Genomic DNA, 24,406 nt, shown 5'->3' on the forward strand with positions numbered 1-24,406 from the left:
CAATCCCAGGACCCCAGGATCATAACCTGAGCAGAAGGCAGAGGCTTTAATTTAACCCACAGAGCCACCCAGAAACCCCTTTCCATTACTCTTTATTCACATTTGTATACCTTATTTTTATTATCTTTTCTTTAGATTGTATCTGCAAAGGTTATAAACTTGAGAACAGGACTCTTCTGAATCAGTACTGTGGTGTACTTTGATGTGTTCTAGAAATTTACGTCTTAAGAATTGTAAGATGTCCACAATCTTATTCCCAATTTTTAACCTTGCAGGCAAAAGGGGAAGGCAATTAACAATGGGAAAAAGAGAACACCTATCGATGTAGTAATTTTGTGTATTTGTTGTGGATATGATATCCTTAATCTGATCTCCCAAAATAAGAAGATACAAAAACATCTAATCATTACTTTAAAACCCTACACAGACTAGCCAGAAGGAAATGGGACTTTTCCCATTATCCAGCATCTTTTTAAAATATATTTATTTATTTATTTGACAGAGATAGAGACAGAGCACAAGTAGGCAGAGCAGCAGGGAGAAGCAGGCTCTCTGCTGAGCAAAGAGCCCGATGCAGGGTTTGAGCCCAGGACTCTGGGACCATGACCTGAGCCGCAGGCAGCCGGTTAACCAACTGAGCCACCTGGGCACCCAATTACCCAGCCTTCTTAAAAACCTATCACGTTGCCTTTCTAAAGTCCATCCTTCCCTTAATCTACCTGGATGGAGAGTTCCTTCTAGTTCTCTACAACATGTACACTCTCCTGCCCAAACTCCCACCTAGCCCCTACCATACCATTCATTCAATAATTACGGAGTGCTTTCCAGGTACTAGGCACTGCAGTAGGCTCTGGTGTACTCAAAAGCATTAATTAATAGGACATACACTGCTTTGGTATTTTTTTAAAAACGTATTAAATGGTACAGAGTACTTCAAAGAGATCTGTGTTTTTAATAGTTGGCAGCAGAATTTCTTATTTGGAAGTTTCCTAATGGGCTGAATTTCTTGAGACATTCCATATTTCACAGAAAAAAAAGATTCTTTGCTATGTTATAGCAATGATTTGGCTAGTCTATTTGTTTCTACACACAGGTGTATGTATCTTCCCCTCTCCCCCATTTATGGGAAATGTAGTAACCATGATATTCTTTTTATTGAAAAGCAATATAAAATAACTTTAGAAATAAGAGGATAATTTTACATTATTTCTTGTTATGAGTATTTTTACGCTTTGTGCCAGAATTTACTTCCCATAACTACACTTGCTTTTATCTAGAACATTGTATATTGGATTCTACATTATTGAATATCTATTAGTGTTTAATTTAGAGGAGCTTAATAAACTGCTAAATCTGAGGACAATGGCCTTTCCTTTGCTTTCTAGACCTTTTTTCTGAACATGCTTATTTATGTACAATGGGGAAATCTGATGCTGCTCTCTTCCAGTCTGCTAACAGCTCTTTTTGCACCTCTTCTGGTAATTCATAGAAAACTTCAGGATCAATGTCAGAAGGAAAGGTAATTTTCTCATCACTAGAATCTTGCTCTTTATTTTCTGTAAGTCTTTCATGATGAGAGACTGTCACTACTGATTCCTTATGGCTATCTGTAGTGTGGTTTTTGGAGAATAGTTGCTCACTCTGCAAATTTGGAAATGAATGGAAAATAGATACAGTAGGGTTTGTATTTGAAAAATGAAATCCTTGGGATTCTTTAGGTCCTTGACTCATTCGTTCATCTTTTAATCTACTGTCTATATAATGTGAATAATCCTTTTGGCTACATAGAGAAGAGGAACTACTGCTATTTAAACCTGATGTTCCTGGTTCACAGGGAGATACAGATATCTCTTTACTACTGGATAAATGATCTGTAGGATTTAAGGGACTACCTTGCATTTGTTTGGTAGAAAAGAAAGATAATACTCCTCTAGAGGCATGTAATGGACAACTTAAGCTTCCTTTGCCTTGAACTTTTTCTCCAGATTTTCCAGAAAGGATTTCTTCTTGAATATCTACTGGAAGCTGTTTAAAGACTTCTTGGTCAATACCTTCAGGAAGTGAGCAGAGTGGAGATTCATCACTGTCTTTTTCTTTGGAAAAATTAGGATCTAGTGGAGCCTCCCCAGTTCTTGTACTTTCAATTCTTCCTGATGGTAGAAAATTCCAATTTGTTTCTTTGTCTTTGGAAAAATCCTCCATATGACTATCTTTCATTTTCTAGAACACAAGAATAACAGAGTAATTAAGATATCTGATATCTTTGAAATATTCATGCCACTGAAGAGTACTATAGCCATTTTCTGACTAACATGTTTCTAATCTACTCAGTAATTTCATTCCTTTTGGCCAGTTCCAAACTACTAGAGATAATAAATCTAGCAAAATTAGTCACACTATTGTGTGCATTTTTATTCACTATTCTAGGGAGAGGTTTCCTTCCTAGATAGCATTGAGCCAGAAGATAGTTATTTGTTTGGAAACTTGGAAAGCACCTTAACAAAATTCACAATTCTGTAAATAAAGGAAAGATAGCCTAGAAAAGTAAATGATTCGCCTATGAGTATCTAAAAAATATATATGCATAGATCATCAAGGGCTGGTTTTCTCAAAATCCCTATTCTGAAGTGTAACAATTAACAGACAAAAAAAAAAATATTTCTATGGTAAAATCCAACATCAATATGAAGCTATAACACTGTTTATATTTACATAAAATAAAAATTTAAAGGTACTTTCAGTTCTAATTTTCATAATTTTTTTACGTAAATTTTTCACTTAAAATTTCCCTCTCATTTTAAGCACCAGGAAAATGTATACACAATCAAATATAACTCAGGAAACATCAACACAACAGTAACCGAAAAAAAGTAAAAGTAAAAGAGATTTGGGACACTATATTTACTGTATGCCAGACCTGTACAAGGTACTTTTGCTTATGTTTACCTCACTAATACCACTATAAATTAAGGCAAAAATTAGAGGCAAAAAGTAAATTCCTTTTTAAATTTCAGTTAATAAAGGGAATAAAAAGGGCCACAGGAAAAAGTACTTTGAAGAGGGTACTGATTCACTACTTCTGTAACAGTATTCTGTTCTCATTTTAAACTGAAATGTAAATGAAAATACTACTGAAATTATACTGATCAAACATTAAAACAAAGAAAATAATAAAAGTACTGTAATTAAGAGTTAATTGTAGGCAAGCACAATTTTGTAAAATATGATTATTTTTTAAAGCATCCCATATTTACTAGGCATTTGCTAAATGGCCATGTATGTAAGGTTTTATTTTAGTCACTGGAAAATATGACTGGCCTCTGTTTCTCTACTGCCACACTCTTAATTTCTACAATTGTAGAATGAGTAGTCATACTACATCAATCTTGCTATCAAAATTCAGTGTAATTTCAAAGCCAAGAAAAGTTAAATACTTTAACAAAAACATTGGGGGAATGCTGTTAGCTTACGTATAAATTAGTAGACAAAAATTTTATTTCCGGTATCTAGAAATATTTTCATACTTATTAGCTAATCATATTCTTGTTGCTAAAACATGTTTTAACACTTCCAAAACAAGGAAACTCCATAACAGTTTTCTCTTTTATCCAGTGATTCTTTTGTTTTCTTTTCAGATCACAGTACAGTACACTTATGGCTAGCAACCATAATATGAGAGGTCCTATACACAAGGAAGGCATTCAAATAATATCATCCAAAAGAATCTCTAAATTGTATCAATGGAACACAAACTTAGATTTGTAATTTAACCACACAAATTCAACAAGAGTATACTTACAAAACTGCGCTTGCCAGACCGTGAAGTTGTTGATAACGATGGTGTTAAATAATAATCAATAGTCCCTTTCTTAGCAGGATTTAATACTTTAAGGTTGCAGAGGCACACACTTAGAAGGGTAAGATGAAATGGCATCTTCACATTCACCATATTTCGAAAAAGTTTCATAAGTATATCAACCATTGGGGTCATCACATCGCAATTTCCTAAACAAAAATGTTTGAGAAGACTATAAGCACATTATATCATAATTTATATTAAAAGCTTAATCTAATTCATATTGCTTAGATTAAGAAGTAAAAATCCTAAACGGATATCACTGGGACAGCCTGACATTACATACCACCCTGGGATTATCTCAACACTAATACTAAATGCCAAATGAGTTAAAGTTTTCAAATGATTTGAAATATGGGACTTCTGGTTATAGAAGTAAGCGTTCCCCATAAAACTATAATAAAACTGGACAAAACTGAGGATCTGAAAGTGGGCCAAAAGCAGATAAACTGAGAAGCACCGATTTATAAAAGCTAGTAGAGGGGTCCTGGGTGGCTCCGTTGGGTAACTATCTGCCTTCTGCTCAGGGCATGATCCCAGAGACCTGAGAGTGAGTCCTACCTTGGGCTCCTTAGTGGGGAGCCTGTTTCTCCTTCAGCCTGCTGCTCCCCCTGTTTGTGCTGTCTCCACCCTCCAACAAATAAATAAATAAAAATCTAAAAATAAAATAAAATAAATAAAAGCTAGTAGAACTTAGATAAGAAAGGAGGAAACTGCAGCCTTACTGGCTGGGGTTGTTTGTATCTTCCTCTAGCAGTAGTCCTGCCACGGTGAGGCTGGCTATGAGGGCCAGTAGCTTTGCTGTCAGAAAGGACAGATTTGATTTGAGGCAGAGGGCAAAAGCCCATTCCCAGCAGTATTTCCAGTAAAGTGAATAAGCTTTAGGAAACAACAGGGGAAATCGCACAGCTCTCTCTAGCCTGAGGTTGCAATTGTGGCTGGAGTGAGTGAAAAATCAGTGGACGAGCCATAAATTTAACCAGGGGATGTAGAAATGAGAGAACCACAGAGGGACTGGATAAGCTCTCCTCACAACCCCAGCTGACTGGGAGACTGCATGCACGGGGAGGGGAGCGGAGAAAGGGCCCAAGTTCTCTACACATCACTGGCAGAAATGGCAACAAGCATACATGGAAGATGCAAGAAGGCTACAGAAAATAAAAGCCAAGGCAGAGTTGAAAATGGCCTAAACTTTGAAAGCACTCTCCAACCCATGCACTTATCCATTTACAGAAAGCATAAGTCTTTCAGGCTCTTGCATCTGACCAAAAGCTTTGACCAGTTATTGGCTAACCACTAAACTATGCGGACATAGAGGTACCCTAGGAAGCCAAAATAAAAAATTAAAATTAAAAAAGAAAAGAAAGGAAAGCTAAGTAAAGAAATCAGAGGCCACACATCACAGGGGAGGTAGATTCTGCAGCTTAAGTTCAAAGAAGTTAGAAAAGGAAAAGGGAGGAAAAAAAAAAGCCCACAAGAAGAAAACACATCATGGTCAAATTGATAAAAAGACAAATAGACAAATGACTCATCACATAAAGGAGAATAACAATACAAACAACACAACTATCATTATAGTGCAGTATAACTCAGCTCCAAATTCACCCATCAGTACCTGCTCTGTGATAATGCACTAGACTCTAAAATTTTTCACATTGAATATGACATTACACCTTGTCATTAGAGAAGACTGGAAGACCAGGAAGAGAAACCACCTTTCTCTTCCTGGTTCCAGGAACCTGGTTCCACTAATTTCCAATGTACGGTCATTTAATTTTTCTTTCTCCCATTACATGGTTTATTTGTAGTACATATGTGTGGGGACACCTAATAGTGCTTTCCATCACACACATGTGGAACACTCAGTCCCTCAGCAACCTCAAACCCCAGCCTGAGCTTAGTGACTATGTACCATGGCACTACCAACTCAAATGCCATACATACCACGGCAATGCCCCCACTCATTCTGCACACCTACCTAATGACTTGCCTCTATCTCAGAAGGTTGTTTCCTCCAGGTCTTCCTATGCAGGCACCATACTTTCTGCCTTTGTACTAGATGACTACAGATACCTTCACCACAACCACCCACCAGCCTCAGCTTGCCTGCATTCTAAAGGGCTATTAACAAAAATCCTCCTAACACAAACACCGCATTCTCCAAATGATTCACTGCCTTACCAATGAGCAAGTTCCCAAAATCCCAACTCCTTCTGTGTGCCCAACAACCAGCCTCAACTCATCCACAGATCAGAGGATGGTTTTCTCTTTGTCTAATAATAACATCTCTGGGCCAGGTAATTCAAAGGATTTCTCCACCATCAAATGTTCTATAACCATACCTTCTCCTTAAGCGGTAGAGGGACTCTCTTTTCTAAGTTTGTCCTTCTTCAGGTACTTTTCCACAGCCCTTGAATACCTCTAAAGAGTCTTCCTTATACCTTTATAGTCACTTCCCTAATACAGTTTAATAATTCTGTGAAACTTTCTCTATTCAAATTTTTGTGTGGTTATCCTCTCCCAATTGGAAGAAAATTGATAAAACTATTAAGAGCTGACTCCTCATCAAAAAAATAATGGACCCCCCCATCCAAAAAATGGAAACTTGAAGATAACAGAATCATACATTAAAACTATGGAAAGAGAAACAGTCAAAAATTCTATACACAGACAAATTGCCACTCAAAAATGTTATCCTGGCGGAGTCTTCCAAAAATTTTAGTTAGGTAGAATGGTTTATAGTGATGCTCAACTTTTCTTTTCAAACATAAATGATGCATTTTCTAGGATAATGATGCATTTTCTAGGATAGACCATATTCTAGGTAATAAAATTACTTTCAATTAAGCTAGACAGGCCAAAATTACTCAAAATATGTTCTATGATCAACATGAAATTAAAGCAGAGATCAACAACAGATTAAAATCTTGACCTAATGAAAAGGAAATATAACAAATGTTACAGAATGCAGTTAAAGCACTAAAAGGAAATGTAAAACTTAAACTTGAATTATTAGAAAATCAGGTAAGTATAAAACAAATAATATAAGCTTCCATCTTAAGAAACCAGAGGGAAGAAGGCAAATTAAACTAACACAAGCAGAAAGGCAAAACAGGGCAGAAATAAGTTAAATAGAAAGTAGAAAAACAACAGAGAAATCAATGTCACAAAAGTTGGATCTTAGAAGAAGATCAATTAAACCTTTGAGTGAGGTCTCACTCAGATAAACCTCTACTAGAATGATAAAAAAGGAGAATACATGCAACAGCAAAATCAGGAATGAAAGAGGAGACATCACTATAGATCCTACAAAAATTAGACAGATAATACGGGAATAATGACAACTTCATGCCAACAAACTAGACAACTTGAATGAAATGGATACATTCCTAGAAGATAAAAGTTACCAAAACTGATTCAAAATAAATAGAAAGTCTGAATAAACTTACAATAAATAAAAAAAAAACAATTTCCCATTTCAAAAATCTTTCCACAAAAGCCCAGGACCCTGAACAGCCAAAACAATTTCAAAATAGAACAAAGCTGAAGAATTTACATTATTTAATTTCAAAACTAATAACAAAGTATCAGATAGGGTAGAACTGGTATAACGATAACCACATAAATCAATGAAATAAGAAAATCAAGAAATAAACTTCTTTAGAGTCAATTAGTTTTTGACAAAGGTGCCACGACAATTCACAAAAGAATAATCTGTTTAACAAATTCTGTTCAAACAACTGGATATCCACATACAAAAGAATGAACAAGCCTCTTATATTATACCATACTCAAAAATTACTCAAAGCAGATCTAAGTGTAAAGCTTAAAACTATAAATTTCCAAAAGAAAACACAGGAGGAAATATCTGTAACCTCTGGGCTAGGCAAATAATTTTTAGATAGGGCACCAAAAGCATTATCCATAAAAGAGAAAAATGAAATACCACTACAATGCAATATGACTACAAGGTCACATGAATGACTATAATAAAGTAAACTGACAATACTAAGTGTGAGGGAGAATGTGAAAGCCTGGAACCCTCATACATTCTTGGTAAGAATGGAAATTGTATACCAACTTTGGGAAAAAGTATTGTAGTTTTCTTAAAGTTCAACTTACCATATAACCCAGCAATTCCACTCTTGGTAATCTATTCAAGATAAACAAAAACGTGTATCTGCCCAATGACTTGCATGCAAATACTCATAGCACCGTTTTTTATAAGAGGCAAAAAATGGTAACAACTTAAGTGTCCATAATGAAGTTATCCTGTGCCATATAACACATTATCGTAATTTTATCTTCTCTGAACTTGGGAAACCCTGTTAACTGCATTTTTATTTTTATTATCTATTTAAAAACAACAAAAGTTTTCCTGTAAAAATTCCTGATACTGGGGCGCCTGGGTGGCTCAGTGGGTTAAAGCCTCTGCCTTTGGCTCAGGTCATGATCTCAGAGACCTGGGATCGAACCCCACATTGGGCTCTCTGCTCAGCAGGGAGCCTGCTTCCTCCTCTCTCTCTGCCTGCCTCTCTGCCTACTTGTAATCTCTGTCTGTCGGGTAAATAAATAAAATCTTAAAAAAAAAAAAGTCCTGATAGAATGAAGGTATTTAATAGTTCCTAACTCCCTATGAAGACTCTCCATCTTTGGATCATAATTCCAATACACAACTTGTTTTTTTAGGAGCTCAACCTGCAATTAAATTACTAGAAAATTAGCCCATACCTGTCCCTAACTTCTGAATTACATGCGATGGAATAGGGCATTGACGACTCTCACGGCTACAGTGATTCTCAGATGAATACCGACGGATTGTTAATCTGATTGTATGTGGCTTCCTTCCATCTTGGCATACTCTAAAAGGAAGGAGCAAGCAGAAACAAGGAATTAGAAAAGTATTACCTAAAGATTTTTTTTAATCTCTAGAGGTATCAGATTTAGTAATTGAAAGAATTATAAATATGGTTGATACCTAGGCAGTAAGCAATAAAAGTTTCTGAAGAGCCCAAACAAATTTCACCACATCTATGCACCAAAGCTATAAAATCTTAAGTGTAAAGCTCTCAGGACTCATTCAGAATTGAGTGCAATCAGGAAAAGAAGAGAAATAAGATACAACTGAAACAAACCATTTTATAATCCAAAATCACACAAAACTAAAAACAACTTATTAAAATCAGCATGAAATTAAGAAACTTAAACTAGTGGGCAAATACATTCACACAAACACAATTATTTTTTTGCCAGTAACTTCGATGGTATTCCACCTCCATCACCGTAATCAGGGGCCATGGAGTAGAAAGGGAGTAGAACACAGAGGTAAGGATACATGGTTCAGAGTTGGTAATTTACAGGTTTAGAGCACATAGCCTCATCTCTGAGTTGATGCTTCAAATATGAGAGCCTATAAAATTGTTGTGGTTTCTCGACATGCAGAACTCTTTCCAATGGCCAGGCATTTCACAGTAGTCTCACATTTAGCTGAAGCAGAGCAGATGACCCAGTTTCAGAAGCACACTCACAGGCCCGGCCTGCCTTGTATCACTGGGGCTGGGTCATTCAGCAGCCCCAGCTGCATGCAGCAAACGATGAGCTGCACAGCTCGACTCAAGGCATGAGAACCACATAGCATGGGAGACCGAAGCTGTAGGAAATTTTACCTCACCAGTTTACTGAGATTTAGAGTCATCTAGAAATCTTTTTCTCAGGCATAGTTAGCTATCCTACCCTCATTTACAGAAGCATAGCTACTCAAAACTGCTTGACCCCTGCCTGACACTTTGAGAAATCAAAGAGATGGGAGGAAAAGAGATAATATTCTTCTAGGAACGCTGAGAAATAAATATATGATAGTAAAGGAGCATCAGAAAACTAAACATCTTGTTTCGTTTATGCTGTGCTATTCATACACTTATAATCCCCGCGAATTTACAGACCAGTGCCCTGCACTCATCACACTCTGACTGCTCACACAGAGCCCCACTGAGCTATTCTTTTGTCTGAGTCCATTTTCTTTCATATGGTCTGAGGCAAAGGAGATAATGAGGGTTCTTCTGCTTTCTCCGTCCCTGGTGCTCTTATAGGTGTCGAGATGCTAGGGGCCCATAAAACCCTCTTAAGTAACTACAGGCACCTTAAGAGCCACAGTATAACCACAGTGTTACTAAAATCAAGACTAAAGGAAACAAATGAATTAAATTTAGTTAAGGGCGCCTGTTACTATCTTTGCAATAGTTTATAATGTAGAGAAATTCAAAGATAAATAATCTCTTTACACTGTTCAGTCTCCAGTTAATGTATAAGTTCCAAGACAGAATATCAACTGTATTTTCCATATACTTTATACAGAATATATAGAATGATATGGCAAAATGGAAAATCACCTGTTCAAAAGACTGGCAAGTAGTTCTTCAATCTTATTTTTAGCTTCGACTTCAGATGAACATTTTTTAAATGAATCTTCTTCACTAAAGGACTACCAGAGAAGCACAAATAGGGATTATTGTAAACCTAAATAAGCATATCCATTATGTGGATGCATGCCAAATATTCAGGACATTCGTTTTTTTTTTTAAGATTTTATTTATTTATTTGAGAGAGCAAGCGTGAGCAGGGAGGGGCATTGGGAGAAGCAGACTTCCCAGTGAGCAGGGAGCCCAACATGGGGCTCCATCCTGGGACCCTGGGATCATGACCTGAGTTGAAGGCACTGTGCCACCCAGGTGCTCCTCTTTTTTTTATTATTATTACTTATTTTTACTAACATATATATTCAGTACATTCTTTACTAACTTCCCTCTCATGCTTAATTTGAGCCATTTAGTTCACCTTTATAATAACTCTTTTTATCTCCAAGTTACTGTACCCCACTAGAAAGTCAAAATTATAAAGCTCTAGTACCAACTCCAAGCTTTATTCTACAATTACAATGAGGCTCTTAACCTCCTAGCACTTAAGATTGAGTTTAACCTTGGACAAGTTACTTAACCTTTCTAAAGAACAGTATCCTCATCTTCAAAAAAAGAAAGGGAGAGAGGAAAAAAGGGTATGAACAAATAATAATACTATCTACCCTGAAGCTTTGTTATGAATATTAAATGGACTAAGGTACATAAAACACTTAGTAAAGTGCCTATGACATAGGAAAAAAATTAATCAGTGTTAACTAGGTGATTATACTGTCTCCATTTCCTAAATCATTAGACTAATCAGAAAATAAGATTTCTTAAAAATGAAAATATTTTGCCAAATGTATGTAATATAGGTTGTTAAAATTAAGTGATATTTAATCAAGGTAGCCAACTTGAGACAGAAATACTAATTCTTAAGATTAAATTTAAAAATATTTACTAATCTAGGGGCGGCTGGGTGGCTCAGTTAAGCATCCAACTCTTGACTTCAGCTCAGGTCTTGATTTCAGGGTCATGAGTTCAAGCTCCAGCAGGGAGCCTACTTAAAAAAATTTTACTAACTTAATAAATTAACCTTCTCATAGGGAAGAAATCATATACTAACCCAGTAAGCAAATTAGAATAGGAAGAACATAGTACTAAAACCAGAAATCTTTATCTCAAGTGTGACAAACAGTATTCAATTAAAATAAGTATCATTATCTTATACCTGAGGTGGTCCTGAGGGCGTCACAGGAGAAGTATCCTCTCCAAAACTGAGCTTCTGGATACGCTGAGCAACTGAAATTCCTAACTCCTTTTCTAGTATTTTGGGTGAAAAGGTTTGAAGATCATGCACACTACTGATACCCAACGCTTCAAGACGTTTGGCAGTTTTATAGCCAATACCTAGAAAAAAGAAATATGGTATTAGAGTAGTTTTTCTCCTTAAAATAAAGCTACTACAGTATATACCAAACACATCTTTAAATTCCATAATGAATATTTTGCTAGGATTAAATTTTACTGAAAATTAGGCTGTCCTCCTTCTGCTCAGGGCCTCTTAAATGAACCACTTTGAAAACCTCACAAACCTAGTACAACATAATGAATATGGAGACAACCAATAAATGCTGTCTTGATAGAATGAAATGTTTACCACCTGTTACATAATACTTTGGAAGTATTCAAGAATAATAGTTACGATTCATGCAAAGAGAGACTGTCATTATAGCAACAAAATTAGCATGTGCTAATCAGCTGACCTGATTCCTACACATAATATCACACGTTTATCCACAAGTCTTATCTGGCAATATTTACTATCCCAAATATAAGAGCCAGAAAGTAAAGAAAAAAAAAAATCTACCCATTAGCAAAACTACCAAAGTTCTTGCGCTAAAACTCAGTTAGTTATACTTTATCACCTTACCTGGGATGCTGAGGGAATTCAGTACCCCTTTATTGTTCTCATTAAAAAAAAAAAAAAAAAAGAATTCTATAGTATTTTGATTTCTCTGCACAGTAAAAGAAGTAAATCAAAGGCAATGGATGTGGAGGAGAAATTATTTTTTTTAAGATTTATTTATTTATTTATTTGAGACGGAGAAAAAGAACACAAGCAGGAAAGGCAGAAGGAGGGAGGATGAGAATCTCAAGAAGACTCCATGCTGAGCACGGAGCCCCACGCGGGGCTCGATCTCATGACCCTAAGATCATGACTTGAGCTGAAAATCAAGGGCCGGAAGCTTAACTGAGCCACCCCAGGAAGGGCAATTATTAAAGTAGTGTGTCAGTTATTTTCATAATGGAAATAAAAGAGAGGTGCCATAACCCTAACCCTAAGAGAAAGCCTGTAAAGAAAGAAAGAAATATAAGAGCTCAAAAAGTAAAGCCAAATAGTAATGTTATATGATCAGTAGACAGTCTTCAATTTATTACAACCTGACAGTGACTGTCTTCAGAACAGAGACTCAGAGTCATCCAGAAAACTTCTATACTTATATTGTATTAATGAAGGCAAGGCAGTGTACAAAACATTTTGTAATCACACAAACATGGGTTAAAAATAAGAAGTTATGGGTGCCTGGGTGGCTCAGTGGGTTAAGCTGCTGCCTTCAGCTCAGGTCATAATCTCAGGGTCCTGGGATCAAGTCCCACATCAGGCTTTCTGCTCAGCGAAGAGCCTGCTTCGCTGTCAAATAAATAAATAAAATCTTAAAAAATAAATAGTTATGACATCTAAAGGTTCAGCTGACTTAGAAATTCACTTCTACAGAATTCTAATATCTTATTCCCCAGCAATGCCATGGAAATGAAGCTTAACATATCCCTTATTAATAGTTTATAAAACCATATTTGATCTTCAAAGACAAAAGTTTGTCCCATGACCTGAATTAGTGACTACTCCCCTCAAGAAAACTTGTTTCCTCATCTTTAAAATAAGAACTTGGCCTAACTGCTTTGGAAGGTCCCTTGTAGCTCTAATATTTTCTATATAATCCCAAAGTAGAGTTAGTAAAAAGGCCAATGCCCATCTCTGGATGCAGTGTGCGGTGTAAGAATATGAAGCAGGGACTGGAAATAAAAGGACGTGATTCCAGGTTATAACTTTCATGATCATATTCAAACTATACAGAAAGTAAGTGAAACTAGAAAAGTAGTTTCATGATGTGGATGGAACTAGAGGGTATTACACCGAGGAAACAAGTCAATCAGAGAAAGACAATTATCATATGATCTCCCTGATATAAGGAATTTGATAAACAACATGGGGGTTTGGGGGGTAGGGAGGGGAAAAATGAAACAAGATGGGATCGGGAGGGAGACAAACCATAAGATATGCTTGATCTCACAAAACAAACTAAGGGTTGCTGGGGGGAGAGGGGTAGGGAGAAGGTGGCTGGGTGATGGACACTGGGGAGGGTATGTGCTATGGTGAGTGCTGTGAAGTGTGTAAACCTGGGGATTCACAGACCTGTACCCCTGGGGCTAATAATACATTATATGTTAATAAAAAATAAAAAACTATATAAAAAAAGAAAAGTACTTTCATAGATTTCCTAATCCAGATTCCCTCTAGAGAACGCATCAGGGTTTGGAGTTTTCTCCAAGAGCTAAGTATTCAGACTCTAAGAATTAATAACTTGTATCTCTAATTTTTAAAATTAAAGAAATGCAAGAAAAGTAATGTGTATTTTTTTTAATTTTTTTTTTTTTTTATTTGACAGAGAGGGATCACAAGTAGGCAGAGGGACAGACAGAGAGAGAGGGGAAAGCAGGCTTCCCACCTAGCAGAGAGCCCGATGCTGGGCTCGATCCCAGGACGCTGAGATCCTGACCTGAGCCAAAGGCAGAGGCTTAACCCACTGAGCCACCCAGGCGCCCCTGTGTATTTTTTAATATAAATGTCTTACCAGGCATTTCCTTTACATGGCTCAAACTCTGAATAAGAACTTGAGAACTCTGAGGTAATAACACTGTTTGCTGATTTGGTTTAAAAACACCAGAAACTAATTTTGCTAGTAGCTTATTAGAAGCCACGCCAGCACAGCCAGTGAGACCCAGTTGGTTATACATGGCTTCCCGCATCTCTGCTGCAATCTGAGATCCAACAAGCAGTCTGATGTGCATGATGTCATGCAGGTTTATACCTATAAGAACAGCCAATATCATTAGAAGTCAGCAAAAAAAATTTTTTTTTTACAAATGAGTTTTAAAAAACCCAACCGTCCCCCCAACCCCACCACCATACCGTCACCCACTTAACTCATTTCTCTCATTCTTTATGGGAATCCTGTAAAGTAAAGAACTTCCTCAAGTGAATTCCAAGTGCCTGTGATAGTGACTGCATCCTGGGAGTGCTTAATGACTAACAGATTATGAAAACTGATCTCATAAAAAAATTTCCTACTGATATTAGTAAAACTTTTACTCATGCTTAACTGTAAGCAAGCATAAAAGTAGAAGTATTACACTAATAAGAGAGCTAACATTACAGCTTTAAAAATTCGAGTCTAAATTTATACATACTAGCTGATTGTGCTACTGAAAACAATTCCAAATCTGTACATAGTTTAAGGCATCTTTTATGAAAAGTGTAGGGAAAATATACAGAAACATATTTTCTTAGGGGTGAAAATGGTGTTAGAATTATAGGAGATTGTCCTTATCCTCAGGAGTATTTACAGATGAAGTGTCATGCAATTTACTTTTAAATGGCTGATCAATCAACCAAACCCAATCAATAAAGAGGGAGCAAGATAAAGTAAATGTAGGAAAAAACAATGGGTGTATCCACAAGGAAGGGAATAAAAAGTGTTCTCACTCTACTACTCAATCAAATTTCTCTGGGTTTGAGAAAAAAATTTTTTTTAAAGATTTTATTTATTTATTTGACAGAGAAATCACAAGGAGGCAGAGAGGCAGGCAGAGAGAAGTGAGGGGAAGCAGGCTCCCCACTGAGCAGGGAGCCGGAGAAGGGGCTCAGTCCCAGGACCCTGAGATCATGACCTGAGCCGAAGGCAGAAGCCCAACCCACTGAGCCACCCAGACACCCCTGAAAAAATTTTTTAACAGAATCTTGTGAGGAAGGATTCATGAAGAATCAGACATTTTCTTTTTAGGATGAAAAACCTAGCTCTCTGTAATATGTTCTAACAAATGCTGAATTTGCTTTGAAAATTATAAAGAAACATACTTAGAAACTTCTTCTATAAGTGACAAAAGAGCAGGTTCAGAAGACACATGAAAAGCTTCCTGTCCTCTTCTAGAAGAGAATTGTAGCTCTACCCGTTTTCTTCTTTAGTATCAGGATGGCAAAGAACTAGACTGGAGACCGATGACCAGCCCTCAAAAAAAGGGCGATAAGAGGACACATATGCTGAGACCTAGGCCAGGAGGGTCAGGGCAAGTCTTATACAAAAGCAGAGTAGCATGTCTTCCATGTGATACTTAAGTCACCAACAGAGTTATAAGATGTTTTAAACTGTAACAGATATTCACTGGGGCTTACTGAAGCTTATTTCCAAAGGCAAATATCTCTGGAAATACCATCAGTCATTTATACTTAAATATGTGAAGGAGATGGACTATTTTGTTTTCTTGCTAAGAGTTGGCAAAGATAATCAAACTGACTGGATATCAGCTTGCAAAAGATGGCAGGTAGGCCTGGAAAGCTTCCACAGGGTAAGTCAGGAACTTGGAAAGCAACATGAATGTTTGATGCCTGGGGGGAACAGATGGGAACAAGCAAAAGAGGCAACAAAACACAAATTTAGTTTACCTCAAAATTTTGCTTAAAGACAGTTTCAGGAGAAGCAAAAATTATTATGAAAAGTGTATCATTAAGGAAACCCTTGTAACTGAAGGACAACTTAAGGAGGTAGGGCTCTTAAAAATAGTAACACACAAACTGTGTCAGAGAAATGAAAAGTGCATGAATCACTGAGCTACACATGTCGTCAAAATCTTACTTTCTCCCTACTTAATATGGAATTCCAACACCTAATTTTAGTCATTTGAGACAGATCACTGATAAAAGGCTATACCTCCAATAAAAGCCATAACAACTTCAGAAAGATAGTTGACTCATTGAACTTACTGAACTCAGTGAACATTAAGATATAAGTATTTTGAGTTACTAAACAGAGTTAGAATCCACTTACACTGATTATTATATACATGACCCGACACAGTCAGTGCTGAAAGTTCATCACTTTGAAGCTGCTGCAGTCTCTTCTCGACCATTTCTGTTAGGTCCACAAAATTTTCATCAAATCCGAGTCTCTCAACAACTGGACTAAATTCTTCCAACAACTCTAAATTGAATAATATTGGTACACAGATGTTAACTAAAGTCATAACTAAAATGGATTTAACTATTCTATGCTTAAAATGTGTCAAATATGCTAAAAGTTTAACATATATTCACACTTCCACAATATCTTAAATAAAGTCTTCCATTAGCTGGATTTTTTTCCTATACCACATTTTGAGTAAAGGCAATATTTTGCAACAAAATAAGTCCAAAATGACTTTCTGTGGACAGATGCTTATGCCAGTACATTTAGCTCAATCTCCTACACCTACAATTTCTATACCTGTAGTATATTAACTATCAATGCTCGTAGTTCATTATGATCTTGAAACAGTGGTTCCAAAGAATACAGGCAGCCTAGGAAAGCAAAGACAAGTAATAACATACTCTAGCTGTATTTTCCACAAGTCTTAAAAAGACAAAACCAATAAATGTAAAACTTCAAGGGGCATCTGGGCAGCTCAGTGGATTAAGCGTGCGTCTCGGGTTCTGGTCATGACCTCAGGGTTCTGGGATCCAGCGTCACACTCCACGTTCAACAGGGTGTCTAGTCTGCCTCTTCCCCTGCCCTTCCCCTAACTAGTGTATGTGCACACAGTGTCTTTCAAATAAATAAAACTTCCAATTATTACTGAATCACAAAGAAAAGTCAGTTTGACCTAGAAATTAACCTCTAAGCACTCACCTCATGGATATCTTCATAAAAATATGCCAAAATTTCTATATGAAAATGTCTACTGAAGCATATATTTGGAAGAGCAAAAAATTGGTAACAGCCAATTTTGTCAGGAAACCATGTAACTTATCATTCAACATAAGACACGTTTTTGAATGAAAAGGAGTGCTTTAATAATTATGTAGGGATAGGAGGCATAAAGCGGGACACACTGTTTTCATATCACTAAAGGATTGGTTAAATGCGTATGGAATCAAATACAATGTAGTACTATGCAGTCATTAAAAAGAATGAGGAAGAGCTATACGAAGGATATGAAAGATCACTAGGAGGCACAACTGTATGTACAACCTCTTCTGTGTAAAGATGAACTTCTTTCAAGATGAATGAACAAGAAAAAGAAAAGATTAACTTCTTCATATTGAGACACATCCAATTTTGCATGGATGCACAAGTCATATTTTTGGAATAGAGTCTTATCCTTGCTTGGCTATCCCTTCTTTCCCCTTCTCCCATTTCACCATTGCCATGTTCTCTCCAGAAGTTAATTAATGTTAAAAACCTAGTATACATCCTTTCATGTTTCCCTTCCTGTTTACATACAGACATATATGTATGTGTAAAGGGAAGGGTTTGGGCCATTGTTCTACACATACGAAACAATATGACACGTTTTTGCATCTTGCCTTTTACTCAACAAGGCCTTTTACTCAACAACTCCGAGTCAAACTGCATAACACCAATGTATTCTTTTTGCTATTTAATTTTCCATCATAGAGAAGTTGTAATTTAGCCATTCTCATCCTGATGAGCATTTGTTTTTATTCCATATTTTTACCAATTATGAACCATGCCACAAGAAATATTTTTGTGCATATGTTCTCATGACTTTATTTCTTTTTTTTTATTTTTTTTAATTAAAAGATTTTATTTATTTATTTGGCAGAGAGAAAGCACAAGTGGACGGAGAGGCAGGCAGAGAGAGAGAGAGGGAAGCAGGCTCTCTGCCGAGCAGAGAGCCCGATGCGGGACCCGATCCCAGGACCCTGAGATCATGACCCGAGCTGAAGGCAGTGGCCCAAACCACTGAGCCACCCAGGCGCCCCTCATGACTTTATTTCTATTGAATAAATTCCCAGCAGTAGTATCACAGGGTTAAATAGTATCTCTAATTTCAAAAAATATTTCTATATTACTTTTTGTAAATGTATAATATTTTGTTTCTACTTTCACATTATTTTTTGAAGTATGATGGACATAAAATAATACCTCACTAATTCAAATTTCCTTAGCTACTAATGAATTTGAGTATTCTTTTTCCACATAATTGTGGACATTGGGTTTATTCTTTTTGTCAACTGCCTATTCATACCTTTCACCCATTTTTCTTTCTTTTTTTTTTAAGATTTTATTTATTTGACAGAAATCACAAGTAGGCAGACAGACAGGCAGAGAAAGAGGGAAGCAGGCTCCCTGCTGAGCAAAGAACCTAATGCCGAGAGTCAATCCCAGGACCCTGAGATCATGACCTGAACTGAAGGCAGCGGTTTAACCCACTGAGCCACCCAGGCACCCTCATCCATTTTTCTTAAGTATCTTTTTCTTATAAACTTGTAAGGGCTTTGGATATTATAGTTAACACTTTCATCTGAAAACTGCTATAATTTATAAAAGAACAAGCAAAAACAACAGCAGAAAAGATAAACAGTTGATTCTTACATATTTTTAAATTATATATATATAATTGCAATATACCAGTACAAATGTGTTCTCATTTTTCCTATAATTTACTAAAACTCGATTCAAACCCAAACCTTAATAGGGAAGAGTTTATCTATACTATCATATTCAGTGTGTGTATAAACTGCTGACAGTTCTTAACAAATCTAGTTTTAATTGTGTTAATCAAACATTACAGAAGCCTAACTATTAGTGCATCTATTAGTGCATCAGAGCACAGATATTTCCTAATTCATTTAAATTTGTTAAACTTAAAATAAAAAATGTTTTTTTTACATATCTTTTCTATATCTTTCCATTTTCTTGCTTCCAAATTTTGTTTTACATTTTTCCTCACATTTATATAAATACCAGTCACAAGAGACTTCAAATGTCTTCCAATTGTACGTTTTTGGGTCAAAATTACTCATATAAAGTCATCCTCTTACATAAAATGTTTTTAAAAGCAGGCAAGACCCAAAATAAAAGTTATTAGCAAAAAGAAAGTGATTTATGGCATTTTACTAATTAAAAGATTCATGTAGTGAATGAGCATCCTATATACAAATTAATGCTCAACATACCTGTAACCTTATATGACATCTCTCTGTAGCGAGTCAAGTCTTCTCCATTAACTAATACCAGTTGTGGACATTTTTCTTTTGCATCTCTGACATTCATAAGTTTCTTAACTCCAAGTTTCCTAGCTTCATAGTTGCAGGTAACCACCAAATATTTCTGCTGAACACCTATAAAAAGCAAATATAACTTTAAACTGTAATGCAATTTATTTTGATTAAGAATAAAAGGCTCTATTTATTTAAAAAGGATAGCCTCCACTCATCAAGGTTCTCTGAAGTAAAATTTAACAAAAATTATCATTAATCAGTATACTCTCTGGAGTTTTCAGGAAAAAAAATACAAATAAAATCCTTGTAGGACTTTTTTTTTCAGACAATACAAACCAGATTAATTTCTATTAAATTAACTTTCTATATAAAGTCTAGGCCATGTTTTACCAGAAAAATAAAGCAGATGAAAATAACTCAGTATAATTAATTACTGGTTTCTGCTAGCAAAACTTTCCAATGAATATAAAACAATGTTCTGTTACAATTGCTAACCTATAATCATTAAAGATCTCCCCCCAATAAATGTTGTAATTATTGAACTGTTCTTCATAGTAATTTGCAGAAAATATTAGACAGCGAGCCATCATTAATGGGCCCCCTCCTTATCAATAATGATTAAATTATGATCATCTACAGATTATAAAAACTCTAGTTTACTAGTGGTAGCTTAAGATTACTGAAATTAATTTTCTCTTTACAGAAGTTGACCACTTGTTTATCACTGTAAAAGTAATGTTCATCTAACATATGTAAAATAGAAACATGTAGTAGAAAAAAAAAAGGTCATGTCCATTTCACCAATGTAAGACATATGTTTCTAAAATGTTGATATTATAAACAGGAAAAAGAAACATTATTTCACATAAAGATTTATCAGTGAACTATATAAAAAAATAGGATTGGTAACTTCTTCAACTAAAAAACCAGTCTTTTAACACAGAATTAAATTATATGGACTCACCACTATGTCACCAGCCCAAGTTAAATCACACATTTGTTGAGCATAACTCAAAGACTACTTTTGCTTTCTCCCAGAAACTTTCAACATCACATTTCTCACTTCCAGATAATCATTTTTCCCTGTGTCTTAATTACACAATACTTTTTTATTGAGCATTATCTACATAGCATCTTGTGTTAAACTGCTACTAATTACAAATGGCTTTAGGAGAAAACTTACATCCTCTAATCCTAAGTCCATGACATCCCTGGGAAAGTTTAAAGATCCTAGACTGATACTGGCATACCAAAAACTAGTCTTCCCTTTGCTCTTCTTTAGTAAATCAACTAGGCTGTGTTGAACTGGGATTTATCAAAACCAGACACACAGAGGTTAGCAGCAGGTGAACCAGAATTGCTCTTTACGCTTATACTAAAAGATAAATTCTTACTACATGCATAAAAGAAATCTTTGGAAATCTAAATGATTTTTCCAATTTAAGATACACATGTTATAGAAATAAGCCAACATATTATAAGTAAATCTTTTTTTTTTTTTAAAGATTATTTATTTATTTATTTGACAGAGAAAGATCACAAGTAGGCAGAGAGGCAGGCAAAGAGAGAGAGAGGGAAGCAGGCTCCCCAATGAGCAGGGAGCCCGATGCGGGACTCGATCTCAGGACCCTGAGATAATGACCTGAGCCGAAGGCAGCGGCTTAACCCACTGAGCCACCCAGGTGCCCCATAAGTAAATCTTTAACGTAAAGTTTCTCTTTGCCTTTTATTTTAAAAGATTCTTGCATTTTTATGGAAAACTTAGACTCTATAGCCCTTAAGTATTTAGGGGCCTTTTCAAAATCCAACTTTTTTGTCATGTTACATAACCCAAGAGTTAATTTCAAAACTGGAGAGGATAAATTAAAATGTCCGTTAGAATGTGATGGCTTTTTTTGAGATAAGAGATTATAAAATTTCAATCACTGAGAACAAGACTAAAAGTTCATTATGGTCTTTCTGTTCACATGTTCAGTTGGCTATACTACTTGTATAAAATTCACCATTTATTAAATAAGGTTTGTAAGTTTTATACCTTGTAGTGAAGCAAAGTTTACTGTCTATAAAGGACCTTAGGAATTGCTTCCAAAATCTTTAATATGGTTAATCAATCAGAATATAATCAACATAAATGAATGAATAATACTCTAATACAAAATGAAAATTATTATTACCTAAAGGTTTGCCCTTCAATTCCGGATTTGAAATCATTTCTACTTGTGCGTAAAAGCAATCCAGATCCACATGGACTATGACTCTGGATGAAGAACTTCCTTCTGACACCACTTGATCATGAACCAATGCACAATATGCAAAAACAAAAAACAAAACAAAACAAAAACAGAAAAATATATTCAGGCTGCTTATCATCTCTGAGCAATTGGCAGTTCCTTAAAACATGGTAACTGAGAAAGAAGAATGCAGAATGATTTTAAGTTTTATCCTGGATTCATGTATCAAAGCATCTAAAAATTAGACTTGAGAGAAACTCCATCTACAGTAGCGTCTTCAGTCCTGTTTACTATTTCTTTGTGCACTCCATTTTTCTCAGGCTAGAAATAACTCTGAGGCAAAAAATCTTGATCAATAATAGAAGGAAGAGGTAATCCTATCACTTGCAAGTTTCTAACAACATTCAGAATAAATCATAAGGGAAAGAAAAGTTTAAACACTGATTTCGACCAACTAAAAATTATTCTAAGTAGCATGCTCTTAAATTTAAAAAAAAAAAAAAAAGAATCAAAAATACAAAAGGGCAGAAGCCAGACCTATGGGTTCCAATGGACTATATTTTGTGCCCATATGATAGCAGGATTATCTATTTCAGTGCTGAATCCCAAATACCTGGAAGAGTGCCTGGTATGGAACAGACTACCAATAAATACTCACTAAATTAAAAGAAGGAATAAATATTTCTCGAATTTTAAAAAGTAGCTCATGTCATGGGGTGGGGAAGGGATGGGGGATAAGAGAGGAGATTCCAGGGCTCCTGGGTGGCTCAGTGGGTTAAAGCTGCTGCCTTCGGCTCAGGTCATGATCTCAGGGTCCTGGGATCGAGTCCCACACTGGGCTCTCTGCTCAGCAGGGAGCCTGCTTCCCTCTCTCTCTCTCTGCCTGCCTCTCCATCTACTTGTGATTTCTCTCTGTCAAATAAATAAATCAAATCTTTAAAAAAAAAAAAAAAGAGAGAGAGAGGAGATTCCAGCTTTTACCCAGTTAAAAACAAGGCACGCTAAGTGCAATGTGGAATTCTGGTCTGAATATGGCACAAAAAACTTTAATGGAAAAAACTGGTAAGTTTGCACTTTAGTCAAGAGCATTATGCCAGTGTTCACTTCTCAGTTTTGACTAACGTACTACAATCACAGAAGACATTAACATTAGGGAAAGCACTTCTGCAACTCCTTTAAGTTTAGCATTATTCCTAAATTTAAAAGTTAAAAGGGGAAGGGGAGGCCGGGAATTAGAGCCTTGGCCCCAGGCCCTGCGGTTGGGCAGTACAAGGTAGAGCCCAGAGGCTGGAAGTGGGTCAGGGGGAGACGGCCACTGCAGATGTGCCCCGTCTTCGGTCCCGAGCCCAGCCTGAGCCCCAGCCTCTGCCAAGGGCGCGACAAGGTTCTCTACTTCTGCAACGTTACACCTTCCCGGCGCCCCTTAGGCCTTCACCGGGCGGTTTTGGGGGGGGGGGGATCACAAGTGCATCCTCGACTATCATAACTGACACGCCCACCCTAGTCCTATTAGGCGAGGCCATCCCTTCGGGATCTTGACCGTAAAACACCAGGTAGCGGAGAACAGCTCTTTCCATCAAGCCGGGAAAACGAAAGGACCAGAGCGAGGCGGGGACCGTCGCACCCCAACGGCCGCCGCCGCCTCTGGCCTCCGCCCGCCCCGCCCTTCTTATTTACACCAAGTGAGGCCGCCCGGCTCCTCAGGCTCGGGCGCACGGGGCGAGCCGCCTGCCTCCCCCGCCTCCGCCCGCTCCATGGCCTGAGCCGCGTCCTCTTCCTCGTCTCGGCCGGCTTCCTCCTCGGGCTCCACCCCCAGCTGCTCCATCCCGCCGCGGCCAACCGCAGCGCAGCTTCCGGCCGCTTCCGCCCGGTCTCCAGGGAAACCGCGAGCCGACCGCCCCCAGCCGCTTAGGCTTTCACGCCTGCGCAGTGCAGGCCGACCGAGCAGTGGCCGGAACGGATGCGCGTGCTGGGAATCGTGTTGTGCCACGTGCTGAGGTTCCATCTCGCCCAGTCGAGGCCGGAAGTGAGGGATTGCAGTCCCAAACAGCAGTTTTTGTTTTGTCTTGTTTTTGTTTTTGTTTTAGATCTTTGGAGTTAGTCCCATACCACAAATTTTAACTTTTTAGCTTTGCAAAAAGGCCAGTCTGTTCTCCAGGTAACTGTTAGCACAGTTGGTAACCCTTAGACACTGAACCATTTGTGGTGATAGAGAGTGGGAGAAAGGGAAGGAATTTACGGTCAGAGCAAGGCGGCCACATAAACTAATATAATTAGCAAGTATGTTAAAGTTTGTTGCATTTTGTTTGTTGTTTCATTCAAAGACACTGTGGCAAATTAGACCCCTGAATTCTTTACCATGTCAATAGGGTTGTGATATATGAGTTTTGGAATCAGATGCAATTTCCAACGCAGACTCCAACTTTCTAACTGTGTGACTTTGGGCAACTTGCCTAACTGCTCTGAGCTTCAGTTTGAACACTGTAAAAAAAATAAATAAATAAAAAAATAAAGTTGTTTCAGTGTCTTGAGGTTGAATGAACAACTGAAAACTAACATATACCTTAGTATTCCCATGTAT

General features: G+C 36.9%; 1 protein-coding gene across 3 annotated transcripts; it reads right to left on the reverse strand.

Annotated features, from left to right (window-relative positions):
• Window positions 1-1,135: 1,135 nt before the first annotated feature.
• On the reverse strand, window positions 1,136-23,736 carry POLI (DNA polymerase iota). Of its 3 annotated transcripts, none has more exons than XM_082699419.1 (10): window positions 23,503-23,736; window positions 21,769-21,879; window positions 19,550-19,714; window positions 16,419-16,571; window positions 14,169-14,405; window positions 11,483-11,661; window positions 10,246-10,337; window positions 8,588-8,718; window positions 3,800-4,005; window positions 1,136-2,220 (listed from the first exon to the last, which is right to left on the reverse strand). In XM_082699419.1, exons 1-10 carry the CDS (start codon window positions 23,648-23,650, stop codon window positions 1,405-1,407), a joined length of 2,238 nt encoding a protein of 745 aa, XP_082555545.1. In that variant the 5' UTR covers window positions 23,651-23,736; the 3' UTR covers window positions 1,136-1,404. The 3 variants fall into 3 exon arrangements, with proteins under 3 accessions (XP_082555545.1, XP_082555543.1, XP_082555544.1); XM_082699417.1 differs by having other exon boundaries at window positions 23,542-23,726; XM_082699418.1 differs by having other exon boundaries at window positions 23,325-23,614.
• Between the last annotated feature and the right edge of the window lie 670 nt (window positions 23,737-24,406).

This window comes from Mustela nivalis (assembly GCF_964662115.1).
Source record: "Mustela nivalis genome assembly, chromosome: 14".
Classification (NCBI taxonomy): Eukaryota; Metazoa; Chordata; class Mammalia; order Carnivora; family Mustelidae; genus Mustela; species Mustela nivalis.